Genomic DNA, 25,247 nt, shown 5'->3' with positions numbered 1-25,247 from the left:
CATCCTGTTGTAAAATGTTTGAAGTGTTGTGAACAATTTGCAATCTCTGAACTCTTTGAATACAACCTTTAGAAGGCTTATTTTAAAGCATGGATTCCCAATCCACTTTTACCCCTGACCCTGCCAAAAATCTTCTTTGTTATTTATTCATCATAAACCCTCTCTATTATTGCTTCCTAACATATGCTTTTTTGCACACATCCTGTGTATGATGATGCTTATATGTCATGCTCTGTAATAACATAAAATTGGTCATGGATTTAACTGTATAGCCATTATATATCTCATGTGATAAGAGTACAATCTGTGAAAGATAGTCTTTTCTACTTATCCTTTTGGATAGTCAGTAGTCTTGTACTCCTGAATTACATTTAAGTGAATAAACAAATAGAATCAATCAAAACAAAAAACAAAAAAACAAAACAAAACAAAACAAAACAAAAAAACGGGGTACAGAGCTAACCAAAGAATTTTCAACTGAGGAATATTGAATGGTTAAGAAGTACCTAAATAAATGTTCTGCTTTCTGGTAGCTCATCTTATGCCGACCACAAAAGCTCACTTTTTTTATTTATATATTAATTCAGTCATTTATTCCAGGTTTTCTTTTGATTATCCTATGAATCACCACCACATAACCCAGCCCTTTGATTCTTAGGAGACAACCTTTGAACATTTCAAAAGAATTCAGAGTTTTGCCTGCCTCTGTAATTTATAGGTGCTAAAATAGGTAGATGGTTCACTGTCCTGAAATTAACATTTCTACCACAATTGGGCCTGTATTCCCTGTATTCCAGGCTGACTGGAATCTCAGGAATTTGCCTGCTTTTGTATCTGCCTGCCTTTATATCTTTCTGACAAGCTGGCTCAAAATGTAGTTGCCTCTGTTCTTTTGGATTAATGAAGATTCATATACAATTCATATTTCATCCTTATATTTCTTGCGTATTTGAGAAATTATGTATTTTGAATCTCATGTTTTTAGAGTTCTTTTCCAAAGCCTTTAGAGCTAAGAAATTAGGCTCACCTCCTCCTAGACTTATGCTGTTTCTGATTAACATTAAAAGGGGGGGAATTCCTTGGAGGTATCTGAAAATATATAGATTATTATCCAAACAGTCTTAAGCCCATGGCAGCTATCAACACTTGTGGAGGCCCACTTCTTCTGACCCTGTCCCAGAGGCAGAAAACATGGCATTCTGTCCCCATCAAGTCTATACCTGAACCCATATTTTGGTACTTAAGTTTAAATGTAATAGGTATAACAAACAGCAGTAGTCTCAAGGAAGCTTCATTTTTTTCTCAATTGGGATTTTAGAATAGCACATTTAAGAAAATCAAGAACACAACATTTTACAATATGACTAGACAAAAACTAGATTAAGGCAGTGGATGCATAAGAAGTAACACAAAAATAGTAGATTGGAAGAACAGGATATTTGGGACATGGCATTTATGAAGTATTAAGAATGGGATAACACTGGGTAGCAGAGGTGTATATTCTCTCTCTCTCTCTCTCTCTCTCTCTCGATATATATATATATATATATATATCCAAAATCAGAGCTATTCTGTGATATCCATTCAGTAATGAAAAATATTATAAAGAGTGTATTGGAATCCCCTAGACTTGTAATTGTGTATGACTGTGAGTACAATGTGGGTTCTGGGAACCCACGACCCCTGCAAAAGTAATATGTGCTCTTAAAGCTAAGCTGTCTTTCCTATCTAACAGATACCCTCTTAATTCTACCCTATATTCTCTTGTCATGTATCCCTAGTCTGTCATGGCTACTTCTTTCTTTGTGTATTTTATGTTTCATTAGTGTGTGTATATGTGTATGTGTGTGTGTGTGTGTGTGTGTGTGTGTGTGTAAAAGAGTATAGCTTGTGTGAGTATGTTCTCTCTTTCTACCATGTAGGTTCAGGGGATAAAAGCCTGATTATTGGGCATGGTAACATTTATCTTTCCAGTAAGCCTCTGCTCTTTCTCATTAATAATACAACACTCACCTTGGGAACAATATGCCTTCCTCTCCTGACAGCTTGATTAAAGTCTTTTGCACTTGACAAACATCTCAGAATTGGGCACAATTTTAAGGTTGATCAGACTACATGAGACCTAGGAACTTTAGTCATGGTGGCTGCAAATTACTGAACATAAAGTTAGCCTCCCCATAAAGCCTGAATCTGTAGCTCTAATGTCAAAGAGCTCAAATGTTTTCTGTACTTTTCAGTAATTATTAGCTGAGTCTGGATATGTGAAAAATAATAATTACCACTAAGAAACATTAATTCATGTGAAGATTACAATCTCATTCTTTACATGTTTGAGGATAGCCTATGAAGACTACAGTGAAAAGTCATCAAACACCAGCAAACTTTTTCTGTCATGACAAGAAATTCTTTCTGGAATATTATTTAACCACTTTGGAATTTCTTTTCAGGTAGATACAGAATAATCACTGAGACACTCATTCCATCTAGATGATGTTTTTATTGAATATTTATTGTATTGTCGAAATAAGCAGATACTAAAGATTTATTAATGAATGAAACAATTCTTATGGAATTGATACTTCAGTGTAGAATACATTAGAGATGAATCAACCTTTTAAAACACAGAATATGGTGGGAAAGAATAAATGGACCTGATATGCTTAGTAAAGGAAACTGTTGCATGAGTGGGTAGTATTAACTTGTGCAGGTTAGCTATGAAATTCCCATGAGACAAGTGGTAGTAAAGCAGGAAACTAAGAAGGTTTTGAGAAAAAAAAGTGTCTGGATTATATTCTAAATTAAATAGATATTAAAATATGTGTGGCCTAAAACAACCATGTTTTCAAGTATTTGTTGTATATATAATATATTTTGTAAACACTTAAAATGCCCCATCCAGGAAAGAGATGCTTACTTGAACTTTAATGGCACAAATATTATGGGAATCAACAACTTCCTTATTTTATCTAAGTATAACTCCACAAGAGGAAAATCACACCTAATACCACTACAAGAGCCCAAACCTGTGCTAGACAGGTCATAGATCTTAAGGAAGAACCAACACCATTATTCCCCTCAATGGACATACTATCAAAACAATTCACTATGACTTATTATCATACATATACAATAGTCCACCTTTCAACCCTTATTGACACAGATTCTTTTTGTAATAGATGTAATGATTAACATTACTTGCCAATGTGCAAAAATTGGAAACTATGGCAGGTTCAGCCCTATATGGGATGGGTATATATAGAGGACACGGGTATGAAGTTCACAGGCAGCTGAGGAGTTTTGGCAACTGATACCTTATAGGAGAAGGAAAATCAGTTTTTTTTTACAATGGTGTGGCTCCTGGTAAGATAGCCATGCCTCATTGAAAGCCTAAATTCATAAGTAATTACAAGAAATACAGGATGGATTTGCTAAGAGAATAATTGGGTGTGTAGGAGAGGTAGTTATACTGAGTAGAGTTCAGAGAGGGGATGAACACAGTAAAATTCACTGTGCAATGTTCTCAAAGATCATCAAAATATACAAAAGATAAATGCAATAGAATACAATAGCAGTATACTCGAAGTACAAGGAGATAAAGACAAGTGTAATGACAAGAAGGTGAAAAACTAAACCTCAGTTGACAGTCCCATCAGTCTTGGGCAATTGCCATTATTATATTAAGTTTTACAAAGTAATATATTACTCTGAGAAGACACTTTCTTACCAAGCTGTTTCCTCATAGCACTCTTAATCTCATTATTCCCGAGGCTATAGACAAGGGGGTTCAACATGGGGATCACCACCAGGTAGAACACATATACCACTTTCTTCTGGTTCATGGAGTATTTGGACTTGGGCATCACGTAAATGAATGTGATGGTACTATAGAACAGAGTCACTGCAGTCAAGTGGGAAGTGCAGGGGGAGAAGGCCTTCTGTCGACCCTCTGTGGAGTTCATCTTCAGGATAGTAATGAGGATCTAGGTATAAGATATAGCTATAACAAACACTATGATCATAGTAATTAAGCCAGCAGAAAAGGAGGAACACTGACATCAAACAAGAGAGCTCAATAAAAGGAGCAAAATCACAGAAAAAGTGATTGATTCTGTTTGGTCCACAGAAGAACAAATTAAAAATAGAAACTGTGCCAAAGGAAGCACTTAGATGTCCCTCAATGGAGGAATGGATACAGAAAATGTGGTATATTTACACAATGGAATATGACTCAGCAATTAAAAACAATGAAATTCTTAGGCAAATGGTTGGAACTGGAAAATATCATCCTAAGTGAGGTAACCCAATCACAAAAGAATACACATAGAATGCAATCACTGATAAGTGGATATTAATTAGCCCAGAAGCTCTGAATTCTCAAGACACAACTAGCATATCAATGATATCCAAGAAGAGGGAAAGAGAGGGCCCTGGTTCTGAAATGAGTTGATCCAGCATTGTATGGGGAATAACAGGACAGGGAAATGGGAGGGGGGTGATTGGGAAATGGGCCGAGGGAAGAGGGCTTATGAGACTGATGGGGAGGGGAGAACCCGGAAAGGGGAAAGCATTCGGAATATAAACAAAGAATATAGAAAATAAAAGAATAAAATAAAAAAGAAAACTCCCTATATAAGATCCTACAACCAACTGGACATTGACTTGTGTGGACAGTTTGATGGAATAAAGCAGTGGGTAGCTACAAAATGATCATAAGCCATGGCAGCCAGAAAGAAGCATTCAAGTCCCCCAAAGAAAGCAGTTGAGACAAACTGTATACAACATCCAAGGTAGGAGATTCTATTTTGCTTTATTAGGAAGTTGACAAGCATATTGGGTGTGACAGAAGATGAAATGCCTATGTCAACAGAAGCCAAGTGTCTGAGAAAAAAATACATGGGGTAATGGAGCTGGGAAGAGACTCTGATGACAAGGATGGTGCTGAGGTTCCCAGACACAGTTACCAGGTAGATGCAAAGGATGATGGTGAAGAGGATGACTCTAAGGATTGGGTCATCTGTTAAACCCAATAGAATGAACTCTGTCACTGCAGTGTGGTTCCCATCCTTCAGGAAAGCCATGGGACAGTGTAGTTGCTGTTAGATTGAGGCTGTTATGGAGACATTACAGGGAGGGATTTATAATAGGTTACATTATTTCTTATATTACATATTTGGAGAACATTACAAGTAAATATATTATCCAGAAATTGGAGCAACAATGGCTATTATACTCAAGATTTTCATTGTTTATACATTTCTGTGCAACAAGTTCTTCAAATTATTCAATCAGAAAAAATGAGAAATATGGTAAAATTAATACATAACTTTCATTCATAATTCTTATAATAAAACATACTTAATTGTTATTAAGTATTTAAAATCATGCTGCATTCAGGTAAGATGGGTTGGTGGGTAAAGATTCTACCAGGCCTGACTTCTGACATCTAGAGTTTTATTCCTGAAACTCCCAAGGTTGCAGAGGAGAAGTAACTCCTGGATGTAGTCCTTTGACACTCAAACCTATGCTTTTATCTGCATCATTGTCTTCAGACAAATAAATGAATGAATATAAGATTATGAGTTCTTTCAAAATAATTTATTATAACCAATGAATCAAAAGTAAAATTATAGAATTATATAATGAAATCTTAAATTATCACTAAATGTATGGAATGCTTATGAAATGATAAGCAAAGAATTGAAAATACTTGTACTCATTTATAATTTATAATTTTGTTTCCATGAAATATCATTTAGTTCTTTTGTTGTTGTTGCTGCTGTTATTGTAGTTGTTACTGTTTGTTCTTTTCAACATCTGGTGTAATCCTGACTCTCTCACTATGTAGACCAGGCTGGCTTTGAACAAACATATAAACACACATAAAAATGCACTCACAGTCACATGTAAACACACACACACACACACACACACACACCCCACATGTATATATGAAGTAACATGATGTGAAATTCAGAGATTGCTCTTGGGATATGTGCACTGCTATACTTTCAGAGGAAATGTGTTTGATTTTTAACATCCAAATTGTTTTTCACAGCTATCTGTGTTTACAGTTTTTGGGACCCAAAACCCTGTTCTTATCCTCACAGAAACTAGGCATTCACATGGTGCATATATGTACAGCAGGCATCACTCATATATACTAAGTAAAAGTAACTGAACTGGGATTTGAATTCAGAACCTTCTGAAGAGCAGTCAGTGCTCTCAGCTGCTGTGCCATCTCTCTAAGTAAATGTAACAAGTTTTATAAAGTGTATTAGATAAGAATACCAGGTAGTTGAACTCTCTCTATTACTCATAGTAAGCACACTATAAGTGAATGATGGAAGTGCTGTTCAAATCAGGGAAAACAGCAGACTAATAGTTCAGCTTTCCCATGTTTAGTATATAGCTGGGTGTTTTGCTGTGATGTTGATCTCAAAGTTTGTAAAACCAAATAAAGATTACATTAAATTGACAAGTAGAGTTTACTGTTGTAAACTCATTGGATATTTTAAATTCTATCATATAGATCTTTGTTCTCTAAAGTTTTTGAAACATCAATTTTATCATCATACAAAATATAAATATTTAACACACTATTAGTAATTATTATTAGTTTAGACTCAGTAGCTCCTTACCCAGTGTCACAGTGTTGTCTAACTAGAATAAGATGGAATGAATTCACATGATTTTCAACAGTACACTACTCAATACTCAACCTAAGATGTTAAATGATTTACCAAGGCTCACCCAGCGAGAGGCAGATTGACTGCCCTTCCTCACATTCTACACTTACATCCTCATTTGTCTGCAATGATCCCTGTGAGGCACATTCACTCCATAAACAAAGCAGGCCTTTACAAAGAACATTCCATGACAGTAAGCTGTCAAGGCATTTCAAATCTAGTGAATTTGTTAGCATTTTGGTAAATGCTACATATGTACAGCTATGAAGGTCTTACTTATGGATGGATAAATAAGGAATCTATGAACACTTCCTTTCATCCCTGATCATTCTGAAATATTTACTAATACAATACAAGGTGATTGTACAAAAGTTTGTTTTCTCCCTTATGTAATCTAACTGCATAATTCCATCTGACATGGTTTTTTTTTTATTCGATATATTTTTATTTACATTTCCAATGGTTTCCCCTTTTCTAGCCCCCCACTCCCCGAAAGTCCCATAAGCCTCCTTCTCTCCCCCTGTCCTCCCACCCACCCCTTCCCACTTCCCCGTTCTGGTTTTGCCCTATACTGCTTCACTGAGTCTTTCCAGAACAAGGGGCCACTCCTCTGTTCTTCTTGTACCTCATTTGATGTGTGGATTATGTGTTGGGTATTCCAGTTTTCTAGGTTAATATCCACTTATTAGTGAGTGCATACCATCATTCATCTTTTGAGTCTGGGTTACCTCACTTAGTATGATGTTCTCCAGCTCCATCCATTTGCCTAAGAATTTCATGAATTCCTTTCTAATGGCTGAATAGTACTCCATTGTGTATATACACCACATTTTTTGCATCCACTCTTCTGTTGAGGGATACCTGGGTTCTTTCCAGCTTCTGGCAATTATAAATAGGGCTGCTATGAAAATAGTGGAACATGTATCCTTATTACATGCTGGGGAATCTTTTGGGTATATGCCCAGGAGTGGTATAGCAGTATCTTCTGGAAGTGAGGTGCCCAGTTTTCTGAGGAACCGCCAGACTGATTTTCAGAGTGGTTGTACCAATTTGCAACCCCACCAACAGTGGAGGAGTGTTCCTCTTTCTCCAAATCCTCACCAATACCTGCTGTCTCCTGAATTTTTAATCTTAGCCATTCTGACTGGTGTAAGGTGAAATCTCAGGGTTGTTTTGATTGGCATTTCCCTAATGACTAATGAAGTTGAGCATTTTTTAAGATGTTTCTCCACAATCAGAAGTTCTTCAGGTGAGAATTCTTTGCTTAACTCTGTACCCCATTTTTTAATAGGGTTGTTTGGTTTTCTGGAGTCTAACTTCTTAAGTTCTTTATATATATTGGATATTAGCCCTCTATCTGATGTAGCATTGGTGAAGATCTTTTCCCAATTTGTTGTTTGCCGATTTGTCCTTTTGATGGTGTCCTTTGTTTTACAGAAACTTTGTAATTTTATGAGGTCCCATTTGTCAATACTAGATCTTAGAGCATGCGCTATTGGTGTTCTGTTCAGAAACTTTCTCCCTGTACCGATGTCCTCAAGGGTCTTCCCCAGTTTCTTTTCTATTAGCTTCAGAGTGTCTGGCTTTATGTGGAGGTCCTTGATCCATTTGGATTTGAGCTTAGTACAAGGAGACAGGATGGATCAATTCGCATTCTTCTGCATGCTGACCTCCAGTTGAACCAGCACCATTTGTTGAAAAGGCTATCTTTTTTCCATTGGATGTTTTTCAGCCCCTTTGTCGAGGATCAAGTGGCCATAGGTGTGTGGATTCATTTCTGGATCTTCAATCCTGTTCCATTGATCTGCCTGCCTGTCACTGTACCAATACCATGCAGTTTTTAACACTATTGCTCTGTAGTATTGCTTGAGGTCAGGGATATTGATTCCCCCAGAATTTCTTTTGTTACTGAGAATAGTTTTAGCTATCCTGGGTTTTTTGTTATTCCAGATGAATTGGAGGATAGCTCTTTCTAACTCTGTGAAGAATTGTGTTGGGATTTTGATGGGTATTGCATTGAATCTGTATATTGCTTTTGGCAAAATGGCCATTTTAACTATATTGATCCTGCCAATCCATGAGCATGGGAGGTTTTCCCATTTTTTGAGGTCTTCTTCCATTTCCTTCTTCAGAGTCTTGAAGTTCTTGTCATACAGATCTTTCACATGTTTGGTAAGAGTCACCCCAAGGTACTTTATACTGTTTGTGGCTATTGTGAAGGGGGTCATTTCCCTAATTTCTTTCTCTGCCTGCTTATCCTTTGAGTATAGGAAGGCCACTGATTTGCTTGAGTTGATTTTCTAACCTGCCACTTTGCTGAAGTTGTTTATCAGCTGTAGGAGTTCTCTAGTGGAGTTTTTTGGGTCACTTAGGTAGACTATCATGTCATCTGCAAATAATGATAGTTTGACTTCTTCTTTTCCAATTTGTATCCCTTTGACCTCCTTATGTTGTCCAATTCCCTGAGCTAGTACCTCAAGTACAATATTGAAAAGATAAGGAGAAAGGGGTCAGCCCTGTCTAGTCCCGGATTTTAGTGGGATTTCTTCAAGTTTCTCTCCATTTATTTTGATGCTGGTTTGCTGTATATTGTTTTTACTATGTTTAGTTATGGGCCTTGAATTCCTGTTCTTTCCAAGACTTTAAGCATAAAAAGATGCTGAATTTTGTCAAATGCTTTTTTAGCATCCAATGAAATGACCATGTGGTTTTTTTCTCTGAGTTTGTTTATGTAGTGGATTGCATTGATGGATTTCCGTATATTGAACCAACCCTGCATCCCTGGGATAAAGCCTACTTGATCATGGTGGATGATCGTTTTGATGTGTTCTTGGATTTGGTTGGCAAGAATTTTATTGAGTATTTTTGCATCGATTTTCATAAGGGTAATTAGTCTGAAGTTCTCTTTCTTTGTTGGATCTTTGTGTGGTTTAGGTATCAGCATAATTGTGGCTTCGTAGAAGGAATTGGGTAGGGTTCCTTCTGTTTCTATTTTGTTGAATAGTTTGAAGAGAATTGGTGTTAGGTCTTCTTTGAAGTTCTGATAGAATTCTGCAATGAATCCATCTGGTCCTGTGCTTTTTTTGGTTGGAAGACTTTCTATGACTCCTTCTATTTCTTTCGGGGGTATGGGACTGTTTAGATGATCTATTTGGTCCTGATTTAATTTTGGTATTTGGTATCTGTTAAGGAAATTTTCCATTTCCTCCAGATTCTCCAGTTGTGTTGAGTATAGGCTCTTGTAGTAGGATCTGATGATTTTTTGGATTTCCTCAGTTTCTGTTGTCATATCCCCCTTTTCATTTCTACGTTTGTTAATTTGGAAACTTTTTCTGTACCCTTTGGTCAGTTTGGCTAAGGGTTTATCTATCTTGTTGATTTTTCTCAAAGAACCAGCTCCTGGATTAGTTGATTCTTTGTACGGTTCTCTTTGTTTCCAATTGATTGATTTCAGCCCTGAGTTTGATGATTTCCTGTCTTCTACTCCTCCTGGGTGAATTGGCTTCTTTTTGTTCCAGGACTTTCAGGTGTGTCGTTAAGCTGCTAGTGTATGCTTTCTCCATTTTCTTTTTGGAGGCACTCAGGGCTATGAGTTTTCCTCTTAGCACTGCTTTCATTGTGTCCCAAAGATTTGGGTATGTTGTGCCTTCATTTTCATTAAATTCTAAAAAGTCTCTGATTTCTTTCTTAATTTCTTCTTTGGCCAAGATGTCATTGAGTAGAGTATTATTCAGCCTCCATGTGTATGTGGGCTTTCTGTTGTTTTTCTTGCTATTGAAAACCACTCTTATACCATAGTGATCTGATAGGAGGCATGGGATTAGTTCGATCTTCTTGTATTTGTTGAGGTCTGTCTTGTGGCCAATTATATGGTTGATTTTGGAGAAGGTACCATGATATGCTGAGAAAAAGGTATATTCTTTTTCTTTAGGGTGAAATGTTCTATAAATATCAGTCAAATCCAATTGCTCAAAAGCTTCAATTAGTTTTACTGTGTCCCTGTTTAGTTTCTGTTTTCCTGATCGGTCCATTGAGGAGAGTTGAGTGTTGAAGTTCCCCACAATTTTTGTGTTAGTTGAAATGTGTGCTTTGAGCTTTAGTAAAGTTTCTTTTACGAATGAGGGTGCCCTTGCATTTGGCGCATAGATGTTCAGAATTGAAAGTTCTTCTTGGTGGATTTTTCCTTTGACCAGCAAGAAGTGTCCTTCTGTGTCTCTTTTGATGACCTTAGGTTGAAAGTCAATTTTATCTGATATATGAATGGCTACTCCTGCTCATTTCCTGTGACCATTGGCCTGTAAGATTGTCTTCCAGCCTTTTACTCTAAGGTAGTTTTTATCTTTGACACTGAGGTGTGTCTCCTGTATGCAGCAAATTGTAGGGTCCTATTTCCTTATCCAGTTTGTTAGTCTATGTCTTTTTATTGGGGAATTGAGACCATTGATGTTAAGAGATATTAAGGAATAGTGATTATTACTTCCTGTCATTTTTGATGTTCTTTTTATATTTGAGTGGTTATTTTCTTTTGGGTTTGATGAAGGAAGGTAACTATCTTGCTTTTTCCAGGGTGTAGTTTTCCTCCTTGTATTGGAGTTTTTCTCCTATTATTCTTTGCAGAGCTGGGTTTGTGGAAAGATATTGTGTAAATTTGGTTTTGTCATGGAATATCTTGGTTTCTCCATCTATGGTGAATGAGAGTTTTGCTGGGTATAGTAGTCTTGGCTGACATCTGTGTTCTCTTAGAGTCTGCATGAGATCTGCCCAGGATCTTCTAGCTTTCATGGTCTCTGGTGAGAAGTCTGGTGTGATTCTGATAGGTCTTCCTTTATATGTTACTTGGCCTTTTTCTCTTACTGCCTTTAATATTCTTTCTTTGTTTAGTGCATTTGGGGTTTTGATTATTATGTGATGGGAGGTATTTCTGCTCAGGTCCAGTCTGTTTGGAGTTCTGTAGGCTTCTTGTATATTCATAGGCACCTCTCTCTTTAAGTTGGGAAAGTTTTCTTCCATAATTTTGTTGAATATATTTGCTGGCCCTTTCAGTTGTAAATCTTCACTCTCATCTATACCTATAATCCTTAGGTTTGGTCTTCTCATTGTATCCTGGATTTCCTGGATGTTCTGGGATACCAGCTTTTTGCATTTTGCATTTTCTTTGACTGTTGAGTCAATGGTTTCTATGGTATCTTCAGCATCTGAGATTCTTTCTTCCATCTCTTATATTCTGTTGTTTATATTTGCATCTATGGCCCCTGATTTCTTCTCAAGGTTTTCTATCTCCAAAGTTGTCTCCCTTTGTGATTTCTTAGTTGTTTCTACTTCTGTTTTTGGATCTAGGATGGTTTTGCTCAGTTTCATCATTAGTTTGTTTGTGTTTTCCTGTAATTTTTAATTGATTTTTGTGTTTCCTCTTTCATGACTTCTGCCTGTTGTCGCAAGTTCTCCTGCATTTCTTTAAGTTTTTTTTTTTTTTTTTTTTTTTTTTTTTTTTTTTTTTTTTTTTTGCCGTTCTTCTTTATTGATTTCTATCTCTTGGGCCTTATTCTGCATTTCTTTAAGTGATTTTTGTGTTTCCATTATACAGGTTTCTAGGTTATTCATGTTCCCCTGTATTTCTTTAAGAGATTCATTTATGTCCTTTTTGTGTTGTTCTAGCAGCATCATGAACAGTGATTTTAAATCCATATCTTGTTTCTCTGGTGTGTTGGCATAACCAGGACTTGCTGATTTTAGAGAGTTTGGTTCAGATGCTGCCATATTGCCTAAATTTCTTCTAGTAGCGTTCCTGCATCTGCCCTTTGCAATCTTGTTCTCTGGAGCTAGTTGGTCTTGTCTCTGGCTGGTGTTTCAGCCTCCTGAGAGGCTCTAGGGCTATTTCTGCAACACTGGATGGCAGGGTTTCCCCTGTTGCAGATTGCTGATGTGCTGTCCTCCTCTTGGGTGCCCTTGCAGCCCTAGTGTGCTTTGCCCCAGATTGTGTCTGTGAACCAGATGGTGCCCGCTTGCTCCTTCAGGGAGTGCTGAGGGTGTATGCTGCAGGGACCTTTTCTGAGTGCTGATCACTCTGCTGGCCAGCAGAACTCCCAACGGGGTTGGTGCACACAAGGCTAGCCTCGCTGCTCAGGCCCTGAGTCTAGGCAAAAGCCTGGCAGGCCAATGTCCGAGCAAAGTTCCCCTAAGCTGTGAGTGTTAATTGGATCTGTCAGGTGGCCAGGATGGCAGCGTGAGCGTGCTCCCTGAGAGTGCTGGGAGAGTCTGCTGGGCTAACAACCTCCTGGTCAGGTCGGCACACAGATGGCCCACCGAGCAGCCCAGGGCCTGGGGGGCAGTCCAGGGCCTGACCGTCTTAGACCCCAGCTATGTCAGCCTCGGGCTAGCCTGTTAGCTGGTTTTGCCTGCTAGGATTCTCTGGCTTCCAGTAGGCAAAATGGTGGTGGTGCCCATACAGGTGTGCGCCGGCCCGGGGAAACAACCTCCTGGCCGTGTTTGCACACCAGTGGCCCTCCGACCATCCCAGGGCCTGGGTGCAGGCCAACGCCCGTCGGGCTTAGACCCCCCTCGATGTTGGTCTCGGGTTGTATTTGCGTACCTGAGTCTGTCTGATCTCTCTGGCATCCGAGAACCAAAATGGAGGGCAGTCTCTCGTAACTGACTGGCGGGAGGCAGAGTTCTGAAGTGGCTTCTGCGTGGTGAAAGGCACCATAAATCCTCTGCTACTTGCAGCCTGGCTGGCCAGCGATGGCCAGTGGTCGTGTGCACAGTATCTGCCTGGACCCTGTCAGCTTTGTTCCACTGCTGATGGCCCTTCCTCTGGACCAGCTGCTGCTGCTGTTGCTGCTGCCACAGCCACTGCTGATCGAATCTGACATGTTTTAACACCATGGTTAATAAATACATGTCACGAGAAAAATCTCCATATACCAACAAAGTCCAAATCTTATTTCTTGAAGTAAGAATTCATTTCAATTAAGACAATAAATGAATCTATGAACACTTCCTTTCATCCCAGATCATTCTGAACTATTTACTAATAGAATACAAGGTGATTATACAAAAGCTTGTACAATCTATGATTTTATAGCTACACAGCTGCTTCCCAATATCCTTGTTTGTCACTGAGGATAAGTCCCTGCAGAAGCTCTAGATTCCAGTGTGAATTCAATGCATCAGGGATCATTACCACTTTTCCAGTGAGTACTGAGCATTTCATGTAACACAAGCACAATTAATTTTCAAGGAGCATATAAATCTCAAGCAATCTTTTGTTTTACAATTTGTATGAGTATTGATGCACTTTCACTCAGTAATTATGGGACATACGTAATAACAAATTATCTTAGGTAAATACTTCTGCATGTTGATATTGTTTCAGGTTATGTCAAGTTAGAAAATATTGAACTGATAACTAAAATGGACTATATTGGCTTCTTTTATTCAGTGTGCATTTGTTTTGTTTTACTCTTTTCATGGTGGCTGATGTAACATAATCTATTAGGTGCTTAGTGAGTATAGGCAGGGATGAGGTGTTTAGTTGAGTAACAGTTATAATATGTACTCACATTTTAAGGCAAGAGTACAAATATTATTGTTAAATAGAAAATAATGAGTATAAAGAGATATGATTTCCAGGTAAGAATAAATGTTTCATAGTTCATATCTCAAACAAAGTTGGTGTCAGCTTATATGATATAGTGTTAAACAGAAAGCGGGCTTGACCTGAAGAGACAGCTCAATCCTCTTGCTAATTAATTCCATTAATTTTTACAGTGTATTATTTCATTTAATCTTTGTTGGTGACACCATTTATGTTTTCATGCTCTATTTGTGTATTTAATATCTTGACCTTTTCATTTCATAAGAGATATTCCTGAACAATATCACATATGAGTTGACTCTGCACCATCAAGAGACATGATGTTCAGTACACATTCAAGTATGATGCCTAGTGTTCCTCATCTTTTACATGGCGGAATCATGACCTTTCCAGCTGAACTGACCTAGAAGGAGTAAAGGGAAGGAATAAAATCAAATGTTTGCAAAAACTTGTACAACTTTTCATCATTTATTGTGTTACTGCACACAAAATGTAACTAAGGATGTATACTTATATCAGTATGGGTTTCGATAATTCTTATAGTCCTGATGAACTTCAGTATAATTTTAACTGTTTGGAACACAGATTCTTTGTGCTCTCAGAAAACACTTCTCAGAAGATTCAAACTAAGTGTTGCTGGCCTCTTCTTAATTACCACAAAACAGTCCCTATGCCACATAGAGAAATTCTTCTCTGCTGAAACCTCTTGGGCCATGTCTATAGATTTCAAATTATCTCAGCAACAACATCTTCCATATTCCTACTAGGATGTCCCATTAAGTACCATTTAAACCGTTCCACCACCTTCCAAATCCAATATCCTATAATACACATTCTTCCAAGCAAAACCATGGTCAGGCCTATTATAGCAATACCACAGTTCCTGCTACTAACTTCTGTCTTAGGGTTTTACTGCTGTCAACAGACACCATGACAAGGGCAAGTCTAAAAATCAACAACATTTAATTAGGGCTGGCTTATAGGTTCAGTGGTTCAGTCCATTATCCTCAAGAGAAGAATATGGCAGCATCCAGGCTGTCATGGTTCTGGAAGAGTTGAGAGCTCTACATCTTCACCTGAAGGCTGCTAGTGGAATTCTGACTCCAGACAGCTAGGATGAGGGTCTTAAGGTCCCCACCCATGGTGCTACACCTACTCCAACAGAGCCACACCTTCCAATATTGCCACTCCCTGTGTCGAGCATATCGAAATCATCACAGAAGATTAATCTCTGACTTGTGGTTGTGCCATGCTCTCAGGGCCTCAGGAGCACATCACTTTTCAGTAATAGATTTCATATCACAGTGATGCCTGGCTACGGTTTTCTGAGTCATATAAAATTGTAAATGAAATCTATCTCTACTGGTAATCTATTTGTCAGGGAAAATGATCTTTGAAAATTAGGACCTGGATTTGATGTCTGTGAGGATGATTGTCTTGTCTTGCTGATGGAATGATCAGATATTTTAACAAGGGTGACCTAACTTATCTGTTAAAGAAATTCCTGCTCCCTCCATTCTGTTTTCAGTATCTAGTTGCTAGATCTGTGATTGGCTCATTTTAGCTCTATCACCTGTGTATTTTAAATTGTTTGTTTTACTTTGATATTATGATACAATTGCATACTTTCTCCTTCCCTTCTGTCCTTCCAATTTTTCCATGTTACATTACTTGCTGACCTTTCTTTTTCCCTAATTATTTCCAATTCATTGCTTCATTATCATTATTTGTTGATATATACATAACATGATCTACACATATACATGTATATACATAGAAAATATGTTCTCTATATGCTCATTTATAAAAACTTGTCCTGACCTACATCCTGCTATCACACCTTCCCAGAAAATCTTAGTTTCTTTCATTGCAGCTGGTTTGCAATAGTGCTGAAATATCCTAGGTGCAGGAACAGAACAAGGCTCATTCAAGCCCCTTCTCAAAGGTTATATGGGAAGTAATATTTTTATAATAGAGGAGACTGGTTATCCAAATATGTCTAAGCTGTGCTTCAGGGAACAACAATGACTGAGCTTTCTTGAGTCATTGTATACGCTGGGGTAGGCTATCCAGTGATGCAGCTTTGGTTGACTGATGTTTCTGCAAGCTATCTCTCATCTATATTCACGTAAGTAAACATCAAATATTTACTAAATGATACGAGGATGGAGTAATTTTTTGATCTGTTGTCAGTACCCTACTTGATATGATTAGATTTATTCACATGATTCTTCAGAAATTCATTGAACAATGTGTCTACTGATTGCAATGATATTGGTATATTTCCCACTAATAAGTAATAAGACTACACCCACCCTTATGAAGATTCTTTGGGTAAAATATTGAGACAATTACAAAAATTCACCATCATTAAAAAATCTAGGATGTAACTTTCCATGGGTTGTTACCATAAATGTATATATCTACAGCTGTCTACACCTAATATTAAAGGGACATCAGCGTAGTAAGGACATCAACATTTAGCATCCAATGACCAGCATGTGTCATGCTTAATGTTGTCTTCTAAATGAGACAGGGAAATGATACCCATGAAATCTCAATAATGCATGAACATCAACATAAACAATAACTGAACAATAAAAACAACAGTTGATATGACAGTATTTAAGACAGAATTTCATAAGGTTCTACCCCTAATTCAAGAATCACATGGAAACAGTGGGGTGATGAGAGCAAAGAATAAATCTCGAGAGACAAGCCTCTGATACATTATCCAGCTTCAATTGGCCATCTCTGAGAACATGTACTTAGCATCTACAGCAAATGGATTCAGTAATGTAGGTGTAAAAAATGAAATTTAAAACAAATTATGAATTTGAGACAAAAAAGATGCACAAGAAGTTGATAGTGATTGTGGTGTAGAAATAATGCAAATAGTATGCACATATAAAAAACCATCAACAGGTTATAAAATCAACTCAAGCAAATCAGTAGCCTTCCTATACTCAAAGGATAAGGAGGCTGAAAAAGAAATTAGGGAAATGACCCCCTTCACAATAGCCACAAACAGTATAAAGTACCTTGGGGTGACTCTTACAAAACATGTGAAAGATCTGTATGACAAGAACTTCAAGACTATGAAGAAGGAAATGGAAGAAGACCTCAAAAATTGGAAAAACTTCCCATGCTCATGGATCGGCAGGATTAATATAGTTAGAATGGCCATTTTGCCAAAAGCAATATACAGATTCAATGCAATACCCATCAAAATCCCAACTCAATTCTTCACAGAGTTAGAAAGAGCAATCCTCAAATTCATCTGGAAGAACAAAAAACCCAGGATAGCTAAAACTATTCTCAACAATAAAACAAATTCTGGGGTATCAGTAATTCTGACCTCAAGCAATACTACAGAGCAATAGTGTTAAAAACTGCATGGTATTGGTACATTGACAGGCAGGCGGATCAATGGAAGAGGATTGAAGATCCAGAAATGAACCCACACACCTATGGCCACTTGATCCTTGACAAAGGGGCTGAAAACATCCAATGGAAAAAAGATAGCCTTTTCAACAAATGGTGCTGGTTCAACTGGAGATCAGCATGCAGAAGAATGGGAATTGAACCATCCTTGTCTCCTTGATCTAAGCTCAAATCCAAATGGATCAAGGACCTCCACATAAAGCCAGACACTCTGAAGCTAATAGAAAAGAAACTGGGGAAGACCCTTGAGGACATCGGTATGGGGGAAAGTTCCTGAACAGAACACCAATAGCGTATGCTCTAAGATCAAGAATTGAAAAATGGGACCTCATAAAATTACAAAGTTTCTGCAAGGCAAAGGACACCATCAAAAGACAAATCAGGAACCAACAAATTGGGAAAAGATCTTCACCAACTCTACATCAGATAGAGGGCTAATATCCAATATATACAAAGAACTCAAAAAGTTAGATCCCAGAAAACCAAATAACCCTATTAAAAATGGGGTACAGAGCTAAACAAAGAATTTTCACCTGAAGAACTTCAGATGTCTGAGAAGCATCTTAAAAAATGTTCAACTTCATTAGTCATTAGGGAAATGCAAATCAAAACAACCCTGAGATTTCACCTTACACCAATCAGAATTGCCAAGATTAAAAATTCAGGAGAGAGCAGATGTTGGCGAGGATGTGGAGAAAAAGGTACACTTCTCTACTGCTGGTGGGTTGCAAATTGGTATAACCACTCTGGAAATCAGTCTGGCACTTCCTCTGAAAACTGGGCTCCTCACTTCCAGAAGATCCTGCTATACCACTCCTGGGCATATACCTAGAAGATTCCCCAGCATGTAATAAGGATACATATTCCCCTATGTCCATAGCAGCCCTATTTATAATTGCCAGAAGCTGGAAAGGACCCAGGTATCCCTCAACAGAAGAGTAGATGCAAAATTGTGGTATATATACACAACGGAGTACTATTCAGCCATTAGAAACAATGAATTCATGAAATTCTTAGGCAAATGGATGGAGCTGGAGAACATCATACTAAGTGAGGTAACCCAGACTCAAAAGATGAATCATGGTATGTACTAACTAATAAGTGGATATTAACCTAGAAAACTGGAATACCCAAAACATAATCCACACATCAAATGAGGTACAAGAAGAACGGAGGAGTGGCCCCTTGTTCTGGAAAGACTCAGTGAAGCAGTATAGGGCAAAACCAGAACAGGGAAGTGGGAAGGGTTGGGTGGAAAAACAGGGGGAGGGAAGGGGGCCGATGGGACTTTCGGGGAGTGGGTGTATAGAAAAGGGGAAACCATTGGAAATGTAAATAAAAAATATATCGAATAAAAAAACCCATCAAAATCTTAAGTGAAAAAGTGATATTATTAGGGGTTGGACCTTATGAAATTTCTCATTCCACTTTTGCATGACAATTGGTATTATTATTGTCTGTCATACATAGGCAGCCATATTTATGAGTCAGGATTATAGAGTTCCCCTGTCTTTTGTAGGAGATATAGTCTCACAGTTGAATTCTTAGTCAAAGACTTCTTAGATCTACCAGACCCTCTTTTAAGATGTTCACTGTATCTTAGGTACAGGATATGTTATAGATACAGCTATTGTCCTGGACTCCCCACAATTATTTGATATCCGTATTATAACAAGTTCTGTTTATTTCTAATAGTCTCTATCTGCAAATAACAGCTTCTTTGGTGTTTTGTGAGATCATTATTTGTCTGATGGTGCATGGATAAGATTTAGAATGAAGTTTGGAATTATGCTGACCTAGTAAGCGTTCAGTAGCAAGTTCTCTAAGATGCACAACCTGGTTACCTGGTTGGGTTTCTAACATCAGGGACAATTTGCCTACTATGACCAGGCTGCTAGGAGAGGGAGACATAATCTCTCTCCTGAATAAGCCTTCTAATTTGTTACCCAAATCAAAGTGGTCATCATTGAAATCACACATCCATAAGCAACACTAAGTGAACTAGCAGGTTTTGTTTACATATTTCCACCCATAAATATAACTAACAACAAAAATAAAAAGAGAAACAGATAGATGGTCAGTTTGAAAGGGAGTGGAAGCGTTCAAGAGTTGAAGAGGTGAGGAGTTTGGAAGAGGAAAGAGAAGAGAGGGAAGTGATGTAATTATATTTTAATTAAAATAAAAATATTCTGGGAAATGTGACACAGAACACAAAATTAATGATAAATGAGAGCAGTACAGCTTCCTCATCCATCTGAACAGTAGCTGTCAGAAGAGTGCTAAGCAGAAGACTTGTTCTGCTAGTAGTTCACATGACTTCAAAGTAAAGGGACTGTGCAGAATGAGAATCAACTTATCTGAACTTGTTTTCAATAGTTTGATGAGAAGTAAGTCTTGTTTCTAGGGTGACATGATATCTGTGGTCCTGAGAAATGTGTCAATGTAATCTGTCTTCCATACCCATTGCCATGTTTGTTATTCATTCTCTAGTTGCTTCTCCACTGAGGTTTAAATTTCATAAGAGGTTCAAGTTCCTTAACCTATGCAAAGTGCTCACCCAGTTTTTTAGAATACAATACTCAACACATACTTTTGAAAGGAGTGGATGAAAAAATGAATAATTTTTTTTAATATCTGGGTGTGAAACCTCTTTGTTGAGAGTCATCCAAACACTACATTCTAGTATACAATGTGACCCAAGTCATAATCCTAAACTAATTCCGAACTGACACATGAATACATAGAAATACATCCTCTATTTACTGTCTTCCATTAGAAAGTAAGATTGTATGCATAGTGTGCATATGTAAACAAATTATTAACCTAAGATAATAACTTATGAATATAATCCAATTGGTAGAATTCTTGCCTGGCATTTTTTTACAGCCCTGTGCTAGATCTCCAATACTATAAAAACCGAGTGCTAGACACTTGTTAGTTAAGTGCTTAGGCAAGGGAGACAGGAGGATTAGAACTTCAAGGTTGTCCACCTAGACTAAATGAGACCATTTGAAAAAGACAAAGGTAAGGTACATACAGCATTAAATACACAACTTTGTGAAGGAAGCTTTGGCAGTGATTATTCACACACACACACACACACACACACACACACACACACACACACACACACACATTCTGTCTGGATTTTGCTTATATGCACATGTTCATGTGAGTTCAGGTTCCATTGTACCAGAGACCAGAACTCAATGTCACTATCTTTCCTGATTTTTCACCCTTCTGATTCAGAGTCTTTTCTGTCATTCACTGCTCCATATTCTAGGATAGTGTACCAGTGAGTTTTCAGTGAAGATTCTGTCTCTATTTCTCCTCTGCCAACTGGGACAGGAGATACTTTGAATGAAAGTTGACTGTTCCTCAGTGGTCAAAAATCTTTTCTCAAGGTAATATCAAGGATATAGTGTTGAACTTAATGAAAGTAAAATTAGCAATAGAGTTGATATGATTCTTCAGGTGGAGAATCTCTGAGCCTTTTTTCTCCCTTATAGCATATAAGCTTTGCCACCTGTCACATCTTTGAGGTGGGAATTATGAAGTGCTAATCCTTACTTGGAAAACATCCATACCTCTTTCTTTACACTATTTTCTAGGTAACAATTATATTTTATACTCTTGATTATAAAAATTGAATTTGCTTCAAAAATTATTGAACTTTGCATCTCATTCCTACCTATATTCACAAAGCTCCTACCTGAGTATGTTATGTCACCCGCAAAAAATACTAAAGGAAAAGTACAAGAATGAAGAAAATGAAATAGTTCACTTTTTTACTTTGATTAATATCATCTAACACAAATCAAAACAAATCAAATATCAACAAATATTACTTGAGATTAAGAGTCTTTGAAAATTAATTGTATGCATAAGTGAAATGAACTGCTCAGTATTCTCTGGGAATGAGGTAATGATCCCTGGTGACTTGAATTCACACTTGAACAGAGAGTCCCAGTTGACTTATGTTTAGTGACAAACAATGACAGTGGAGACAATTTTGCAGCTATAAACATCCCAGTAACTTTGAACTTCTTATTTGAAATGAATTCTTATTTCAAGAGGTAAGATTTTTTACTTTGTTGGTAAAAGGAGATGCTTTCTTCTTTGAAAATGTACAATATTTCCAAACATGGTATAAAAGGAAGTGAAAATGAGTCAGGCAAATGTGTAGCAGAAGGAAAATAAACTTTATGGAATCATGTTATATTTACATAGGCAAATAATTTAGAATGATTGGGTATAAAACTATCATTTTTTGCAATTTATTGGAAATAGATTTTTCTCTCACACGATACATCCCAATCACAGATTTTCTTTCTTCCACTCTTCCCAGCTACACTCCAGTTTTCAAAGAACCCTTATTTTTCCAACCATTGGCAAGACACAAAATTACCATGACCCTCAATTGTGAACACATGTAGCTTTCAGCCAACAGACCAACAAGTTTGGTAGCTTTAATATACTTTGGTTGCTTTTGTCAATGAATATCACATGTAAAGACATTCTTTGTGGCATAAGTTTTCCAACATCCAAGACATCACAGTGGACAAATGAAAATATAAATATAGACTGTGAGAGATGAGAGTCAATCTGCTTCTTGTTGAGTGAACGTTGATAAGTCTCTCAACATCATAGTTTGGATATTTCCTGATCAGTATCCTTTGTTAAAAATCATGTGAATTTGTTCCATCACACTCTAGTTTTAAAAAGCTGTGATAGTTGGAAAGGATTTAGCGTGTTTCAATAAAAATTTATAATAATATGATAATATTATTCATATTTTACATGGTGATGAAATTGATATTCAAATTACTTTAAAGTCAGTTATCCATTGAAAATCATTTACAGTATTTGATGAACTTACAATAGGAAATTTCATTTGTAAATTTAGTGTGATCTTAATTTTATTCTTCTCAATCCTGAAAAGAAAATGTATCATCTTTTTAAAAGTTGATGAAGATATGAAGATACTTACAGAAATGGTTTAATTTCTGACCAGTGTCACCAATAAACTACCTCTCTGTGTATTAGCCATTGGAAAACTGAAATGCTGCCAAGCAATTTGTCTTAATTTGTCTGTGCCTTCAAGTTAATAGCCACTCTTCCTTTATAGCATGGTCAATAATAGGAATAGACTGAGTCAAACTAGCCTTATGTTCACTTCTAATTCTCCTTTTAAAGTTTTTTTAAATTTTTTTGTGTACCTGAATATGCATGCACTTCATGCATGTCTAGTGCTTATGAACCACAGAATAGGTCACTGGATGCCCAGAAATCAAACCACAGACTGCTGGGAGAAGCTCTGAGTACTAGGGATCAAACATGTATTCTATGCAGATACATCAAGTGATTTTAAACATCGTGTGTGTGTGTGTGTGTGTGTATGTGTGTGTGTGTGTGTGTGTGAAAGAGAGAGAGAGAGAGAGAGAGAGAGAGAGAGAGAGAGAGAGAGAGAGAGAGAGAGAGAGAGAGAAATTATATGTGTGTGTATGTGTCAGTGTGGTAGAGAGAACATTTAATTGAAAAGCCATCTCACCAGGCAAAGTCTTAATTTTAAATATTTCGCTTTAATGACAACCACGTATACTTTATTATAAATAAATATGAATGAAAGTTATATGTGTGTTACTTACCTTAAACATATTTCATTCTGTAAAATGTAAATCAGAAAAGAAATTAATGGATCATAGACATAATAGTAAAAATATAACAAATTTTAAATCTTGTGTTAATGATTTAGAAAGCATTCAGTAAAGTTAGCAGAGATTTATCTTTATTAACTACCAATATATTTTATATATTAATTCATTTTTACACTTAAAATAAATATATTTTTATCAAAATAAGTATTATTTTATAATGTTTTTTGTGTGTGAATAGAACAGCTTAAAAATCATACTACATGTGTGGCTGCCTAAAGACAACATTTCTGTCATCATCTGAGCTCCAGAAAACAAACACTTGATATCATGTGTCAGCTTGATGTTAAGAACCTTCACCTGAAATACCATCTTGCCAGGCAAAGTCCAATAATTTTAAATATTTTGCTTTAGTAGATACTAAGTATGTTTTACTTTAAATAAACGAAAATAAAACTTACTTATTATTTATAACCTATTTCTAGGATTTCTGCTTAAATAATTTTTAAGGCATTGTTTTACACAGAAACATAAGCAATGAATCTCAGATTAAAAGTTTCATTATTGGTTCCATTTCTTGACCAACATATTGATGTGTCATGCTAAGTCTATATTAATTAAAATGAAGTGAGATATTTATAGATCACTTCCTATTCTGTCTCCATCACAGCCTTATTTTGGCAGGAGCTACACTGCCCCATGGCTTTCCTGCAGGATGAGAACTACACTGCAGTGACAGAGTTCATTTTACTGGGATTAACTGACGACCCAGTCCTCAGAATTGTCCTCTTTACTATCATCCTGTGCATCTACCTGGTGACTGTGTCTGGGAACCTGAGCACCATCCTTCTCATCAGAGTCTCTTCCCAGCTCCATCACCCCATGTACTTTTTTCTTGGCCACTTGGCTTCTGTTGACATAGGCATTTCATCTTCTGTCACACCCAATATGCTTGTCGACTTCCTGCTAGAAAGAAGCAGTATCTCATACACTGGATGTGGCATCCAGCTTGGTTCAGCTGATTTCATTGCATCTGTTGAATGCTTCCTTCTAGCTGCTATGGCTTATGATCGCTTCATGGCAATCTGTAATCCACTGCTTTATTCCACCAAAATGTCCACACAAGTCTGTATCCAGTTGGTTGTTGGATCTTATCTAGGGGGTTTTCTTAATGCTTCCCTCATTGTCCTGGTTTACTTTTTTTCTTTTCTCTTCTGTGGACCAAATAGAATAGATCATTTTTTCTGTGATTTTGCTCCTTTGGCGGAACTCTCCTGTTCTGATGTCAGTATCTCTGTACTTCTTATCGCATTTTCTGCTGGCTCAGTTACTATGATCACAATGTTTGTCATAGTTGTCTCCTATTCCTACATCCTCTTCACCCTCCTGAAGATGCACTCCACTGAGGGTCGACACAAAGCCTTCTCCACCTGCACCTCCCACCTCACTGTAGTCACCCTCTATTATGGAACTGTCATATTCATTTATGTGATGCCCAAATCCAGCTACTTCACAGACCAGAACAAGGTGGTGTCTGTGTTCTATATGGTAGTGGTCCCCATGTTGAACCCCCTTATCTATAGCCTCAGCAATAATGAGATTAAAGGTGCTCTGAAAAGACAGTTTGGTATGAAAACACTTTCTTAGAAAAATCTTGTTTTTTTTTTTTAAATGAATATGACAAAATTTATTCAGACAAATATAAACATCATCTCAGGCTTGGTTATTTCCTTATATAATCTTTTTTTTTCTTATTTTCTTTTCTTCGCAGAGGACATAGCTATCTTATTTTATTGCATCTTCTTCCTTTGTATTTTTAAATCCCTCTTTGAGAATTTTGTGCAAATTAGGTGCATTATTTTTACACTT

At 37.1% G+C, this 25,247-nt stretch overlaps 1 protein-coding gene and 1 pseudogene across 1 annotated transcript; one reads left to right on the top strand and one right to left on the bottom strand.

Moving 5' to 3' along the window:
• Positions 1 to 3,677: 3,677 nt before the first annotated feature.
• LOC127681447 (olfactory receptor 482-like) lies at positions 3,678 to 5,078 on the bottom strand (annotated as a pseudogene).
• Positions 5,079 to 24,077: 18,999 nt separating this feature from the next.
• LOC127679869 (olfactory receptor 483) lies at positions 24,078 to 25,025 on the top strand. Its single transcript, XM_052175460.1, has one exon. The coding sequence runs from the start codon at positions 24,078 to 24,080 to the stop codon at positions 25,023 to 25,025; it is 948 nt and encodes a 315-aa protein (XP_052031420.1).
• Positions 25,026 to 25,247: the final 222 nt, after the last annotated feature.

This window comes from Apodemus sylvaticus, chromosome 1 (genome assembly GCF_947179515.1).
Source record: "Apodemus sylvaticus chromosome 1, mApoSyl1.1, whole genome shotgun sequence".
NCBI classification, from domain to species: Eukaryota; Metazoa; Chordata; class Mammalia; order Rodentia; family Muridae; genus Apodemus; species Apodemus sylvaticus.
Note: the sequence above shows the minus strand (reverse complement) of the source record. Positions and strands in the feature narration are given on the sequence as shown.